This window comes from Chaetodon auriga, chromosome 11 (genome assembly GCF_051107435.1).
Source record: "Chaetodon auriga isolate fChaAug3 chromosome 11, fChaAug3.hap1, whole genome shotgun sequence".
Lineage (NCBI taxonomy): Eukaryota > Metazoa > Chordata > Actinopteri > Chaetodontiformes > Chaetodontidae > Chaetodon > Chaetodon auriga.
In genome coordinates, this window is record NC_135084.1 from 9,603,480 (window position 1) to 9,619,072 (window position 15,593).

Sequence of the window (15,593 nt, forward strand, 5' to 3'; positions counted from 1 at the left end):
TACTCGGACTCGTACTCGTATTTTGCCAATACATACAGATTATTATTGGGGATTCCTTCTTTTCGAAATGCGAGACCGAATCCTCTTTCATGTTTAATCACATCTGTGTTATCTGTGTGTTCGGCAGATTCAGATTCGTCAGATGACAAAAAAACTCAATTTTTCTTTACCTACAGGACTCAAACACTGAAACTGTACGTCTATTTGTGTCTCCTTTAAATGAATTAGGCAACACAAATGAAAAATATCGCCCAAAAAATGAATTTTTGTGACTAACCGTCATTAAAATATATTTTCAACCCCTCACTTCGCCGTTAACGGCTGGGAGGTTCTGACGTCACGGCAGGCAAAAGGCGGCGTTGTGAGGGGTTGACTAGCAGTCAGCGCTGAGGGCAAAATCACATCACAGTCTCAGCTGGACGAAGGCTAGCGTTAGCTGCCTTTAATTCATGGGACGCGAAGGTATGTATGAAAGTGAATTATTCCCACTCGGAGCTTGATATGATGAATGTAAGAAAGATGTAGCTGCAGCCGGACCGTCTGCTTGTTTTGGTAAAGGCTGTAAACGATGTGTTCGTTTCTCTCTGCTACATAGTTTTGACAGCTTCCATACACATTACGATGCGATGCAACAACCAGCAAAACAGCTAACGTTATTACTGTTAGCAAAATAACTAAATACCGGAATATGCATTTTGTTAATTAAAATGTGTTGTAAGAGACATTAGGTATAGTGGCTCCGACACTAATATCGCATTTATCTAAATAATTACGGTTAAAATTATCGAGCTATCTTGCTGCCGCTTATGGTCAAGGTAGCTAGAACAATACCCACAACCATGGAGCAGAACTTTCAAAATAAAACATGAATTGCAACATTGTTTGAGAAGCAATTCAGTTCCCAGCAGGAAGTTAAGAATGCATTCAGTGGAAAATAGAAATTAGAACCAGTTGTGTAGCTCGTGGTACACAGTTGATATCAGTCGTATAAATATGTCACACTACACTTACGTAAGAAACTGTGCTGTAAAAGACTAGAATGCATTTATCTCCAAAATAATTATATTTATGGTATTGTGTGTGTATTATTATTATTTTTCTCAAGCTTATTACTTTAGTGAAGTTCAGTCTTCATAAGATATATAAAAACGCAAAGATATTTTTAGATGTAGACTTTTTTATTTATTAATGGAAAATAGTTTAAACTCATTCAGGTAAACTGTTTGAGATTACAGCTGATTTGATGGTTTGCCTTTACATCTAAACCATATATGATGTGTTATCACATTAAAGCAGAGAAGAACAAAGCATCATAACTCACTTTCAGTCAGTCATTTAAAGATTTTGCCCAGTTCAGAGATGGTACATTGTGGTCATCACCCCATTACTTACTCAACATTTTGAATAATGGGAGTAAGTAAAACATTGTATGCATTTATCCGTAACACCGTTTGATCTTCTTTTCTATATGTGTGTGTGCGCGCGTGAAAATGGAGAACCCAACGATAGTCATCGATGCCTTTTATTTTGAAAACGAAATCCCGTACCGGAAATTAGTTGCTTCAATCTACCTGAGACTTTGACGCAAGTTCTGCCAGATACCAAGCTAGCTAGCTGAGTGTATTGCCTGAGTCCGTTTTGTTGTGGTAATGCAAGTGTGGATCTCGTCCGGTCGAAGTTTCGGGTTCAAGTCAGGTTCAAGTGCGTCATATACGACTGTCAGTATCTCGGAGTGCAAAAGCGAAAGTTGCTTTGCAAGCTTATTCTCTTTTGCTAACCTTTGACACTCTATATCTCTGCAGAAGCACAATTTAAAAGTGGTAAAGCAACGCCGTGAGTCATGAATCTGCTATGAAGGACTCAGGAGAGCAGTTGGGGCTTCATCCGGTTCTGTCCGGGCCACTTTCAGCCGGAATTGGAAGGAACCCAGAGGGAGAATTTTGTCATTCCTGACTTCTTAAGCGCCCTGACTGGTGTTGCACCTGGAGGTGTGGACGACATGGCCAGTCCACAGCAGACTGAGCTGTCATACGCGTGGGAAAAGTACATGGACTGTAGACTGCAGGGAGCGGATCTGCAGGTAGGCGCTGCGGGCTCAGCTCAAGGGTCTTTGAGTGCTGGTGATGCTTACTTTTAATCTCCAGACTTACAAGGCAGTGGTCCTGGTAGTGGGTCCTTAAATGAAGTTAGGTTTATCTTGTTTATTCTGATGCAGTGTTTGTTTTGTTTCGTCATGCTAAGTTGGGAAACTGGTTCTATACACTATGTAATTCATAAAAACTGAAAATTGAAATCATGCTTAATGTAACTTGCAAATACAGCATAAGTCATTATATTAGAGCCCACTTTGAAAAAATGAGGGTTTCTTGTCTGTGCACAAGTTCAATGTAACACACCATCATCCAGGTATTTAGTCCTTGCTGTGTCTAAACAGTTGCAGGCAGCTGATTTGCTTGATTCCAAGCTAACTAAAATGTTCACGAAGTTAATTTCATCCAACAATAGCAAACATTGTTCAGAGACATTCTTATAGTCTGCTCCTCGTCGTTCAAGCTGCCTAAATTACTTTCCTGTTTTTGTCCTAGCTGCTCACAGTGAGGGACAAATATGCTCAAATGTTAATGTTAATTATGCTCGATGTAGCTGATAAATAGTGTGTTAATGCATACTTCATCTGTATAGAAACATCGAGGAGACTACAGATACATCTCTTAAATAGATTCCCTCCTTAGAATCAGAGCAGTTTGTCTTCAGATGTGACTTACTTTGTGCAGATTCATATGTATTTGTATGAGGAGGTTCTGTCACTGAGACAGGAACAAGAAGTGAAAATAACTGTGAAAGAAAGCGATTCCCCAGGCATGCTTGGGACATCACTTGAATCCTCTGTAGGATCCTGGAGGTCCCCAGACAATCACTTTTAGAAACAGAAGTTGAACCGATAAACAGCTCAGTCCCGAGCAGGACCATGAGTGAGTCACTGCACAGAGGTGGAGGCAGGTGTAAACCACAGATTGCTTATTATGAGTGTTGCGCAAGTGCACTTTTGTTCCTGTGTCGGCGTTTCAGAGGAGTGAGTGGCAGTGGTTCTGAAATCTCTATCAGGCCACTGCAGCTCTTTTTCTCCCTCCTCCTGCTGTCAGAGAGCTAACAGCAGCCAGATCACGAGACTTGGATTAGGATCGCACTGCAGGCTAAGAGTGATCTGCCCTGCATACACACACACACACACACACACACACAGAGGCAGATGAGTCGCTGATTTATGTTAGTCCATTATTTTTGATTTATCATATGCAAGTCGCTCTTAAAAGACAGACCTGTGAGCCTTTTTCAAGCTAACGTGTGCTGAGAAAGACTGTCGACTGTAGGGGTTTTTTTCTTTCTGGGAAATAATGGCTTCCTTCCTCTGTCGTCATCACGTCCGTGCTGGTGTGTTGTGCTTTGGCGTTTTGTTAATCACGTTGGTGTGCATTAGGATATCAGCAGTAGAAATCACGCTGGCTCGCTCTCAGTTGTCATAGTAATTCTAATGCTTGTACTGCACCAAGCAGGCTCTGCCTTTCTATTACTGGTAACTTTTTATGTCACTTCATGTTGTGATGAGTCTCCTTTGATGACTGTGTTAGCCCCTCTGCTTGTCGCCGTCACAGTGATCAAAGTGTTGTGTGTGTGTGTGTGTGTATGTGTGTGTGCGTGCGTGCATGAGTTGCAGAAAGATGGTTAAGTGAGCACAGCTGTACCTTCAGTTTGCTCATACTGTAGCTTTCCCTCTTGATGGAATCATGGATTGCGCTGCTGATATTTGTCTCTGGGTCACACAAGTGTATAAATTCCTAACATCCCACGTAAAGTGGCGCCCGGTAGTCATTGCACTCAGGCATGACAAAGTGATCATGGAAACCATCCAACAACTGAAAGGCGCCTGTTTTAATGGCCATCACACAGCAATACTCTTGTGTGATCACTCTTTACAGTGAAAGGTTGAGGCTGAAAATACACCTTCAATCAATGAGGTGATGAAAAACGTGTGAAAGTACTGATGCTGCAGCCCCACTCCTTTTTCTCTGTCTCCCTCATCGTTAATTCTCTGCGTTCTTGTCTCTCGTGTCTTTGCTTCTCATCTGCATTTCTTTCAGGATTAATCTCTCACTGCTGTTTCTGTCACTTATTCACATCACAGTGACCAAGGACAGTAACAGGACTGGGATGTTTTGATCGGGCGGGGTTTAACCCTGACCTGATTTTTGTTGTTTTGACTTGAGTCGTCCTCTTTTTGTTTCCCATTGTGACTATCATCCACTTTCCTGAAAAAGTAGAAATGCCATGAAAGATTAAAGTCATTTCTTGACTGCCTGTGGTGTATTTGGTGTCAGAAGAAACCCCAGTATTAGTTACGATGGAGCGAACAGCACTGGTTCAGTTTCCAAGTCGTCACACGGCCGTCCTCCCACTTGCTTTATATTCTCTGTACATTAACGCTTCTTAGAAATCCCTTTTTGCATTTAATTTGCAGCATTTACTCTGAGTATAATAGCCTCAGTTAATGTGATTACTGGCGTTGAGCCTTTCTTTTCATTCTCAAGAATTTCTTCCTTTATAGAGCCCCAACTACATATTAGTGTGTTCCACTACAAGGGAAATTTGCCTTAGGCACACTTAGATGAAAATATCTTTGGGGACACTTTCCATTCTGCCCAATCTCTCTGAATCTTTATGAGCAGAGTCAATTTAGTAGAATGGCTACCTGGCCAGCAGCCAAGCAAGAGGCCAGGTTTTGTTGCTCGTGGACTGTTGAGTTTCATAATGAGCCTGCAGGATGTTTCAAAACAGCAAAGAGAGGTGTTTTGAACACTTTACTTTGTCGGTCTTCTCGTACAATGGGGCTCCAGCTTATCGATCCTTTCTGGCTCACTCTTATATCACTTTGATTTCAGTCAGTTGCAGTCTTGCACTAATGTTAACTCTGGTTGAGTTCAGCTTTTTGCAGTAAAAATGGATGACCTGCACTTGAAAAGGCATTTTCCTGCAGGGTGATCAGACTCACCTTGTAAGTACTGTTCTGCAGCTGCTCTGACATCAGACATGTTTTTGACAATTTGTAAGCGTGACGAACTCTAATATAAAAGTCCATTGTATGTATGTTATCAGTTAATCTCCAAACAACAGATACATGTGTGTAAAGCTGCTTAAATGTAGTACTTTTCTGAATTAGGACAACCTTGGTCACACATTCATTCCACCCACATTACTTGTCATTAGCTTTCCATGCGTGCCTCCGTGCTTTACATTCCTTCTGTGGTAAAGCCCCGAATCCTTGTCTAAAGAAGATTAAACATGTCAAGCAAAGCATACGACAAAACATGGTGAATACTAAGGAAGGAGCAAAGATGGCAGCGCTGGTTCACCTTCGTCCCCAAAGTTAATTATTTGGCTTGTCAGGACTGATCAGTGCGAGATGCAGCGTACTTTGTATCTGTGATATTTTGGTAAATGACTGTGTATCGTCAGAGACAATGTGCCATGAGGTTTGTGATGTGTGTGGGTCATATTCCACATCTGAGAAACGAAGAAAAAGAAATTACTGCGTGAAGTGATCGCTCTTATACTTTTACATACAGCAGTCTAGAAACGTGGAAAAATTATTTATGCCTCTACTGCTAATAACATATCTGGCAACACATTAGTGTGACACATCTCTTTCATGTATTCCACAGTAACTTGCCATTAATGCTCCCGCACTTTTGAGTGAATTCCCCATGACAAGGCCTTTGAGTGAAGTTCAAGTGCTATGGTCCAAACATAAAAAGCATGAGGCTCTGATTATGCTGTCTTGTGATGGTCATGCTATTTTCGCTAAAGGTTAATGATCGTTTTAATTTCATGTGCTGTGACTTTTGTGGTTCCTAGCATGTTCTGACGTTGTTTACCAATACGTGTATTTTGGGAAGCTGCGTTCTTAGGCTCGTTCGTTGACCACAGCGCTTGTTTCACATCTGCATTTATTGTTCCGTCCTTAGTTTCAACCTAACACCTCCTGGCTCCGGTCTCCAGGGCAGTTCCAAACGATTGGCTGAATGGATGAATAATTCATCTCTCTGGTTCTGAGTCAGACGCCAACCGTTGCTCTGTCTCAGCTTTTTCCACCCAGTGGCATGTTATTAAGTCAGATCTCTCCCTCAAAAACACACTCTCTCAGTTCACCAGGGGTAGAGAAAGGCCAACGCAGGCTGTTTAGATTGTAATTTTGACCAACAACAGCTTGCACGCTATCTACCCTGTAATGAAAACAATGAAGCAGAGTGCGACACAGTTTCATTTCCTCCACAGTGGCTTTGCTCGTATAAAGGTTGCTGCCTGTGACAGCGTGGACCTGCCACTGACAAAAATACAAACATGCTTTTTGATGGTAGCCTCTTGACATTTCGCAGTGTGTCTTAATGGGGGAAAAGAAAGTTGTTTGTGGTGTTTTGCGAAGCGGCTCTGCTCTCTGACTCGTAGCTTCTGAGGAAATGCGGAACGTTAGGGGCTCCTCATGATGCTCATCACCCAAATGTCAAATTAGATCAGTGGGGATCTGAAGTCGGAAAAAACATTGCATAACCAACGGCCCACATCCTCTCTCACGAGGACAGGATCACATCGCTTTCACTGCCTCTGCCAAGTTGTAGTCTGCCCAATTATCCAAAGAGAGCTTGAGAGGAAAGTCTGTACTAGTTTGGGTGACTCAGCCGTCAGACTCCCATGACCGGGCCTCCCATGATTGCCATGTTGAATAAAGGCAGTGCAAAAGACACAGGTCACAGCCACCGTGTCGGACCAATTACGCAAACTTCGCTCAGGCTTTCAGTATTCAAACTTGTTTTCCTCTCATGTGAAGCTACTCTCTGACAGAAGATGAAATATCGAGACTCGGGTTTACAAATGCGGTTTCCTCTTAGTGCCAGCCTCAGGTTTGCTGTTCTGTTGCTGACCTCTGACCTTGCTGCACCAGGAGTGTTGTTGTTTTCCTTAATTCTGATGAATCTGTGCTGTTCTTGAGAAAATGGCTCTTAACATACAAGTGGCAGTAAGTGAAATCCGTAGTGTATGTCTCAACCACTCAGATAGCTTGTCTATGTCTGTGTGACAAATGAGCAAATAAGGAAGTTCATCAACGCGGAGGAAAGGTCAAAGCTTTCTTTCTGTTTACAAAAATGTGTTCTCGGGGCTTTGCGAGCTGTTGATTTCCCCCTCCAAACTGTATTAATCAGTATTGGCAGTCTCTCCATTATCAAATCACACTGGCTGGTTTGTGCCGAGTGCATTGTAATATTGGATTAGAGCCTCAGAGGAAAAAACAACCCTGTTGCTGGGAAATTAGTGTTATCATGAACCATTCAGTTTCCCTTTCCCATATGAGGAATATGGCCACAGCAGGTACACTGATAACACAAGGACAAACCGAGTCATTTCAGATGCTCATTTTAGGAGATTAGTTTTAATAGACTGAGAGCACAGCTCCAGTGTAGCTCAGAGGCTTATTTATTAAACTAATAATAGTTTTGGCAACCTTGAAGCTTTGATTTCCTGCCACCCCCCTGGTTTATCTCTGTTCTCATCTGTTGCTGCATTTATTTCTTTCACCTTTATGTTCTTGCCGGCGTTCATGTTTTACCCCTGTCCTCTCCCGTCTGGCTCATGATCCATGCATTTCTTTCTCTTCCTCTTCCTGTGTCCTGTGTGTGATGTTGTCCAGCCCCCTGGTGTGCAGTGACCCCCCCCACCCACCTACCCACCCACCCATCCCTTCACTGCTGGGGTGGCTTGTTGCCTCAGCTGTTGAAGCATCACCCTCTCTGCCCTTCCTTGACCCTGGTGAGTGTGGTCGACTCTGCACCTTCATCACCTGCAACTTCAAACTTAAGGACTGTGTTCATCTTTTTCACTTTCGACAAATTACACAAATGTGTAGTATCGCATGTTTGCCACCTACGCCTCTTTTAGTGCAAATCATAGTGCTAAGAAGTAACATAAAAGCAAAACTTGCTTTGACAGTTTTGTACACAGGAAGGAAGTTGAGTCACTGCTGAACTGTACAACAGAGCTGTTTTAGCCCGAGAGGAGCCGTGGTCCCCGTCCTCGCCGTAATGGTTAGCAGCACATGTTGAGGTGTGACTAAGCTGCAGGCACCTGAGTAACCGATTTGAACGTCTCCCTCCTGTGTGTTAGTCATGGAGGGTGAGAAAATCAGTTTCAGAGACATGCATAGCTGTCTTAGCTGCAGATGATGGTGTATTTAATCTTTAAAGGGCTGTTTTATGTCACATACTTTCTGTTGTTGTCACTTCCTGCTCTTATATGTATATGTGTGTAATGCTCATGCAGTGTGGAATTGAGTCTACGCACAAATCCATGTGTCCATGCAGCTCAGTGATTTGCTGTGGTGTCGCTGTGACGTACAAAGATATCACTGTATCCAAATTTCTGTGGAGTTACACAACTGTTTTGCTTTTTTTGTGGGAAGTCAAAGGTTAGTTGATGGGTATGATGAATTGAAGGTGCTCTGTGGAGTTTTCTTGTAATCAAAGTAAGCAAGTTATGATTACACTCTCACCAAAAAGCAGTGTGTTTATCCTTGAGGTCTATGCTGAGTGTGTTTCTTTCCTCATAAAACATTTGTAAAGCCAGTGTTCTGAGCATTTTAATCCCTGCATTGCTTACTTCTTTGTTTGCTTGCTAGCAGTCTTCTTCTTGACAGACGTCGCCATGCTTCTTTGGACATTACCGCCACCAACTGTCAAAACGGTGGCCAAGAGTGTGCGCTGTGTTTCTCGCGTGCTTCCTCATGTGTGGTCGAAAAACTTCACAGGATACCTTAAAGCGCAGAAGTGTGTGAGGCGCATGATGGAGATAGTTCATTTGTGTTTGCCGAACAAATTTTCACATTTTAGTCGAATCTCAAGGGAGGTTTGATTAGACTGCTTCACATGAGAATTATTGAAGATGTTGTGAAAGGTTCATTTCTAAAAAAAATTCAAGGATAGTCTTCCTCTTCATGCTGAGTGAAAAGTGAAAGATTTCTGCCTTGATTTCAAAGATTCAGTTGAAATCCTTCCTGTAAAAAGAAACATTTTGATAATACTATATATTAGTATGTGACTTAAAAATTCATCTCTTGTCGAGCTGCAGAAATAAGTCAATTAATCGATCAGTCCATCAGAAGAAAATTAAGCAGCAGCTATTCTGACTATTGATTCATTGTTTCAGTCATTTTACAAGGAAAAGTGGAAAACATTTGCTGGTTCTGGCTTCTTAAATGTAAGCATGAGCTTTATCGACTAAACAATTAATGGATGACTCATGACAATAATCAGCAAATGAATTGATAGTTAAAATAATCATTATTTGCAGCTGTTACCTCTTGCTAATTGAAAAGCGTGTGCATTGACTAAGCTTACCAGGTTGCAGGGTTTGTAGAGAACCCACAGCCTTCATCACTGTAGGCATCGCTTTATAAAATTAATAACAATAATTAAGATATATCCCTCTAATTTCAGTTAATTTTATGTATTGGGATTTTTTTTCTCTCATCCTGTCAGTGTCCAGCTTTCACGGGTCAAACTGTGCGTAATGTGATTGGTTCTGTGTGGTGTCTGTTCTCTGGCTTTGTGACCCAGACACTCAGCGCAGCCACATCAGTCAGGGATCAGCGTTGCCTGAATAAATCCAGTCAGGGGTGTCAGATTAGCAGAGGCGTAAGGCTAGCTCCTGTTTGATGTAAGGGATGGCAGGACGCTGGCTTAGAGAATCGCCACCCCACCCCCCCCGGGGATGGTATTAACACACTACCCTGGAACCAGTAATGCAGTTAAAAGTGGTCAGGTGGCTCATGTCACTGTTATGAAAGTCCCAATTCGCCTTGCCAGCTCTGGTGGTGAGATGTTCAGGCTCTGACCGCAACTCTGTGACAAGGCTGATTTAGTATTTCTGCTCTTTGTATGGATTCTCTCACATTATTCTGTTCCTGCTGATTGTGATTTAAAATTGGGGAATGCTGCGCGCCCACCAGACTATTAATGAGCCTTCACATCGAGCATGAATAAGGCCAGTTTATGCAGAAATAGAACACAACAGCCGACATATGACTTGTGGTTTGGGGGACTGGAATATTCTTGTGTGATTTTGATTTCTAGTGAGTAAAAACATAAATGGAGCTTTTTTGCATCCAGTGTTTTTGTATTGGGAGGTTAGAGAGGAGTAATAAAATGCATCTGAACTGATGAATCGATAGTGAAGTAATACTTCCACATGATGACATTAGTGGCTGTTACATCACTGTCTAATTGAGTGTGTCATCGTGCATAAGGAATACAGAACATGATTGAGAGTAATGTCCTCATGGGTTATCAAGTGAAAGGATGCCGTTTTTCCACGGTGCATTTTTCATTTCAATTGCTCTTGAAATGAGTGCAAATAATAATCTGGGTTTCATTCATGTCGCTGCGCTTGTGTCTTATCTTTGTCTCCCTGTTTGTTATCAGGTCAGCCTTCAGGGTCTGGAGAATTTCCTCTGTCTCTTCCACTATGTGCAGCATCACCCCAACCACAGCGCCAAAGATGCACTCAAATTCTGGTAGGTCTCATTTTTATTTTAACATGTTTCATTGTGGTGTGGTGGTTTTGTCTCACTCAGGGTGGCGACCGCACAACTGTAGCCTCAGAGAGTGCATAGCGTTAAATCAAAACCTCCATGGCAAAACTGGACTTAATCAGTGGAAGAGATCAGTGATAAATCGTTAGTGATCGAACAGTATGGGTCAGTTTGTAAAGGTGGCATCATACATCTGAATGGTCGTATGGAGCTGAGGCCAGCTGTGACATGGACTGGCTGCAGTACCTGTACTTACTTACTCTTTTCTCTCATCTTTACCAAAGAAACGTAACTACAGAATTGACAGATTTGTTCTCATCATTTTTATGTCCTACCACTATAGTAGAGGTTGCAGAGTGCAGACATTATGTAATCATGGTGCATTAGCTGTTGGAATACCTTGCTGCATAGATTTACATATTGATGTGGAAAATTGTGGGGCATCAGCACCTCAAGTGCCTCTTGTTTGTATTCTTTTCAGTGTAAATATATCACACACATACGCACGACCTGGAGTTAAGTGCGAGCATTAGCATTCATGTGCTATGTGTTCCCTCATCTGAAACAAGATTAGCCTGAATGCGGTTTTGGTTAAAATGGCTGAAATAATGTCCTCGTTTAAAGACAAGCTTAAGGCAGTTTAGTGTTCCGCTTTGTGAGATCAACCATTAAATGTTCAATTTTTTTATTTTTGTCTGCAATAATTAAGCACGAAGCTAACAGATGTTGTGGAAATTGAAGATGCTGTTGGCCGGTCACAGAATCCTCAAGTCTTTGTAGCGCCGTAAGCTTTGAGTCTGACTGCCCACACTTTTTATTATTGTTTTATACTTGCAAATTTTTGTTGTTGTAATTATATTTTGTATTAAATTGACAGTTTGTAAGTTAGTTTGTGCAGTGTTGCCCTGAAGATGAGGAAGCTCTCATTGTTGATTAGCATCACACTCGCTTCTGATTTATATGAATTACAGAGTTACACAAACCTTTAAAGGCAGCGTTGACTTGTATCTCGACTGAAATCAATATCTGAAACCTGTGTTAATTAAAGACATTTTTAGGCATCAGTCAGAGCCCACAATAAAAAAAAAGCTACTTCAATTCAAGCTATTTAATCCATGATCATGTTGTGTTCAGCTGTCATTTATGAATGTCCAGCTCAACTCATCGCAGTCCTGAGTGACAGGTTTAAACTGATCAGATCCACAGTGAATAGAATCACTCTTAATTTCTTCTTGTTCGCAGTAAAACCAAACGTAATGATGCAGTTAATCATGTGAATGAAGAATGTTTGCGTCCTTGACATAATTTCAGCTCTTGTCACTCTATTAACACTGCACCGTACACACAGGGCCCCTGGTTCAAGACACTGTATGATTCACTCCTGTAGAGTGTTTGAAGTGTCCTTTAATCCTCTGAGAAAACAGTTTGCTGTGACAAAATGAAACCAATATTCCTTATTTTTACCCACATTGAAAGAGAGAATACAGCTTCTACTGTAATAAACTCAGCTGGAGTGAAAATTGTCACAAAGATTGGCCGGAGGGGAAATGCAAAATTTGAGATGTGCAGGAGAGATGTGTTTGGCAGCGGGACGATATCACAGAACCCGTTATCTCTGTTTACTAAGTCTCTAATCACTGTCTTGTGGTAATGATGAAACTGAGAGCATGTTGGCACAAAGCTGGTGAGGAAATAAGTCAGAATAATGCTTCAAACATTAAACAAGCAAATGCCGTGTTTTAAAAAACTGTGGGGTATCATTTACTTTTATTGTTGTGTTTTCTTCTGCTGAATTTTTCTGAATTTGTGCTGCAGCCTTAACTCTCAATATATTATCTGTTTGTTTTGAAGAATTTATTTAATAATACATGACGTAATACATTTCTCCTAGCCCTGAGTTGATGAATATTGGCTTCCAATCATTATTAAGTTTCGCAATGATGCTCTTGTCTTGTCTTTTGCTGTAAATCCAGCACACCCCTTTTCTTTACAGCGGTGTGCTTTTGCCCCTTCCTGGAAGCCCAAAACTCCCTCTCAGTCGGGCTGTGGCACATTTAATTCAGCTCACTGCAGTCAAGTGCGCCATTGTTTGAGAAAACCCAGTCACGCTAGCCGCTGCTTGGATTTTGATGAGCATCTATCTGTGTTGTTAGGGTACAGGTGCTTGGAGCGGCCAGAAAGGATGAAAGTGTCACATGTCAGGAATCCTTTCTCACATTTTATGTACCAAATAAAAATGACATTATTATACATATCATATGTTGAATTAGTCTTTATATTATATTATTTTATGTTAGTATTAATATCAGTTGTTTTTCAGTTGAATTATATTTAAAATTCAAGATAATTCACCATTAAAAAGACACTTTTTTTTAAAATAAGTGCGTGTCATTTCCAAAGTCAATGAGTCATTGTGTTGACCTTAATATTGACCAGAATAATGATCGATGAATGATTTTTTTTTTTTTTTTAGATGCCTTTAGCCTTAATACTTTATTTATGAAGTTTTTTGCCATAATCAAGCAGCCCTGTGTTTTAGCCTTCACAGATGAAGATCAACCTGGGCCATTTGACGAAAGCTTACCTTTTTGATTGAGGCTCACATCGTCTCTGGTTCAGTGACAGCTGATCTGCTCCTCCAGTATCACCCTCAGTACAGTGCTATGCACCAAAATGTGTAAATGCTGGACATGTTGGAGAGATAAGTACAATTGTGAGCTTGTGCTAGATTGAGTCGGGATGTGATCAGACTCACTGATAGCATTTCAAAGCCTCTTAGATGTGCGTCTGGCCTGCTTGAGAGTGACCTTTTGCATAAATAAGATCCATTCAGTGGACAGACATGTTCCACCCAGACTGAAATGAAGTTATCATGGTATCATGTCACTAAATGTAGAACTTACACACTGTGAGCATATTTTTGAAGGACTTCTCATTCTGAGTTAAAACAGGTCATTATGGCTTATTTTCTTTTAAAATCTGAATATTAGGAAGAATATATTTGCAATTTCAACATACTATAATATAGAAAATGTATGCAAAATTATGTAAAAAATAATCAGCGTGATGATCAATGCAGTCTTCTAATTACAATTTACATGGAGTCGTTCATTTAAAGAGCATTTTTCAGATCTTTCTCAGGTGTTGTTCCATGTCCACAGTGTGCTCAGTGTTTATTGGTCGGCTGGTTAATTATCTACAGACAGAAAGTTGTAAATCTCGAGTTTCACTCAGTGGTGTCTGAGCCGTGGGCATATTCAAAGGCATGGAAAGGGTGAAGCTGTATATGGTTCTCTGTGCTGTGGTTGGCTTCTTTTGGCCACATCCTGCTCCTTCCTCCAGCAACTTCATACCATCATCTTCTTCTGATGTAATCTCCTCCTTTTCAGTTTTGCTAGAGAAACTTCACTCTTCGTTATTTAGCATTTTCAGTGCTATTCTGTTCTGTAGGCAGATGCAGTCAAATAGTTACCCCTATGAAGACTAAATATTATTTCCTTTGCCTCTATGGTGTGGAAACTGTGTAGTGACTCCTTAGATGAAGAAGAGGAGCAGAAACCAGTTATTTTTTGGAACCGTGAGGAATAGAAGAAGAGTGGAGTTCAAATGTATCACCGTGGGTTTGACCTTGTAATACAGACGACTTTATGCTTAATCAAGCATGACTCTTGGCTCTTTCCGGCGCCTTTTCTACTTCTTCCTTTTTGCGCATTTAAAAAAAAAATCCCCAAACAATGGTTGTAGTGCAGAATACAAAGACAGTTACTGTGAATGATGGTTGAAGACAGAGGTCTTCTACAGGGCACTAGTGGCCTGTCACTATTCCCAAGGCAAGTCCCCTCGCCATGTGACATCACATGCTTTCATGTGATACGCTGATCTGCTGCAAATCTGGAAAGCTTCCATTTGAAATTCCAATTTAATGGAATTTGTGCTGCGGAACAGAAAATTCAGTCAGCAGTCGTGTGAGGAGGTATGCAGATAGAGCCGGCAGAGCGGCAGTCACACTTGGAGAAAACGCAAGATGACTGCAAGGAAACTGTTTGGCCCAGTAACATTTGGTAAGATGAGAACGACCGTACATGTTATGTTACAGAGGCTAGTGTCAGAAATCAGAAGATTTTATTAACCCAGCTCTCCTGAGTAAGCAGGCTTGGATCAGGGCAGCAAGTAAACAGCAGAAATGTAAACATGTAGTCCATTATTTGGTTACTGTCTGAAGGACCTAGTTATGAGCTGTGTAATTGGGGTTGTGGCCTTAGTGGTGTGAGCTGTGTTTTATGTTGAGACCTACAGTTTATTGCTTATTACATTTAGTGGAACACGTGGTTGTTGCAGACACATGCATGCTAGCTTGGAGGCGCTCTGTGAGCACTCTCAGTGAGTCAGTTTTCTTATTTACCCTCAAACTTCCTGAGTCTAGATTTTAAGGTTTGCCTATCACATGCACACTTTGACTAGTAGCTGCTTTTACTTATTGAGATGGACAATGTTGGAACAGCCTGATTTCACCATGCTGTCAGCTTATGCTTTGGCTTTTTTCCTTTTATCTCACTGTACTTCTTTGTTGGTATCCAGACATTTCCATCACACAAACGCCAACAGAATGACTAATGCATTTAAACTGCAGCTTTGTCACATTAGTGCAGTTAATAATAAAGTTCCAAACAAACGTTGTTCTTTTGTCTACCTTTTTTCTTTCCTTTTTACAGCAGTCATATCAGACATTTACACTATCATCTGAACGTACTGTGACAAAAGTTATTGTTGCTCTAAGTGTGCATTACACGGGCATTAGTATGAGTAGCCTAAACAAGTGATGTGTTTTATCTGTATCCTTCCATATTCTTAATATCCAATCACATATAACAGCAGAAGAAGAGATGAACTCTAAACATGCTGCGTTTCTTTAACTTCACTTCCATAACTTCTGTTGTCTACCTTACACACATTTGTTTGG

General features: G+C 41.2%; 1 protein-coding gene across 7 annotated transcripts in view; it reads left to right on the plus strand.

Annotated features, from left to right (window-relative positions):
* The first annotated feature begins 411 nt into the window (after positions 1-411).
* lyst (lysosomal trafficking regulator) overlaps positions 412-15,593 on the plus strand; it is a 55,393-nt gene continuing 40,211 nt past the window's right edge. For 6 of the 7 annotated variants that reach the window (XM_076742776.1, XM_076742782.1, XM_076742783.1 and 3 more), the window contains exons 1-3: positions 412-462; positions 1,803-2,080; positions 10,524-10,615. In XM_076742776.1, coding sequence (XP_076598891.1) covers positions 2,000-2,080; positions 10,524-10,615 — 173 coding nt within the window. In that variant the 5' untranslated portion in view covers positions 412-462; positions 1,803-1,999. Of the gene's footprint in view, positions 463-1,645; positions 1,719-1,802; positions 2,081-10,523; positions 10,616-15,593 lie in introns of those variants that run through there. The other variant, XM_076742777.1, reaches the window with a different exon arrangement.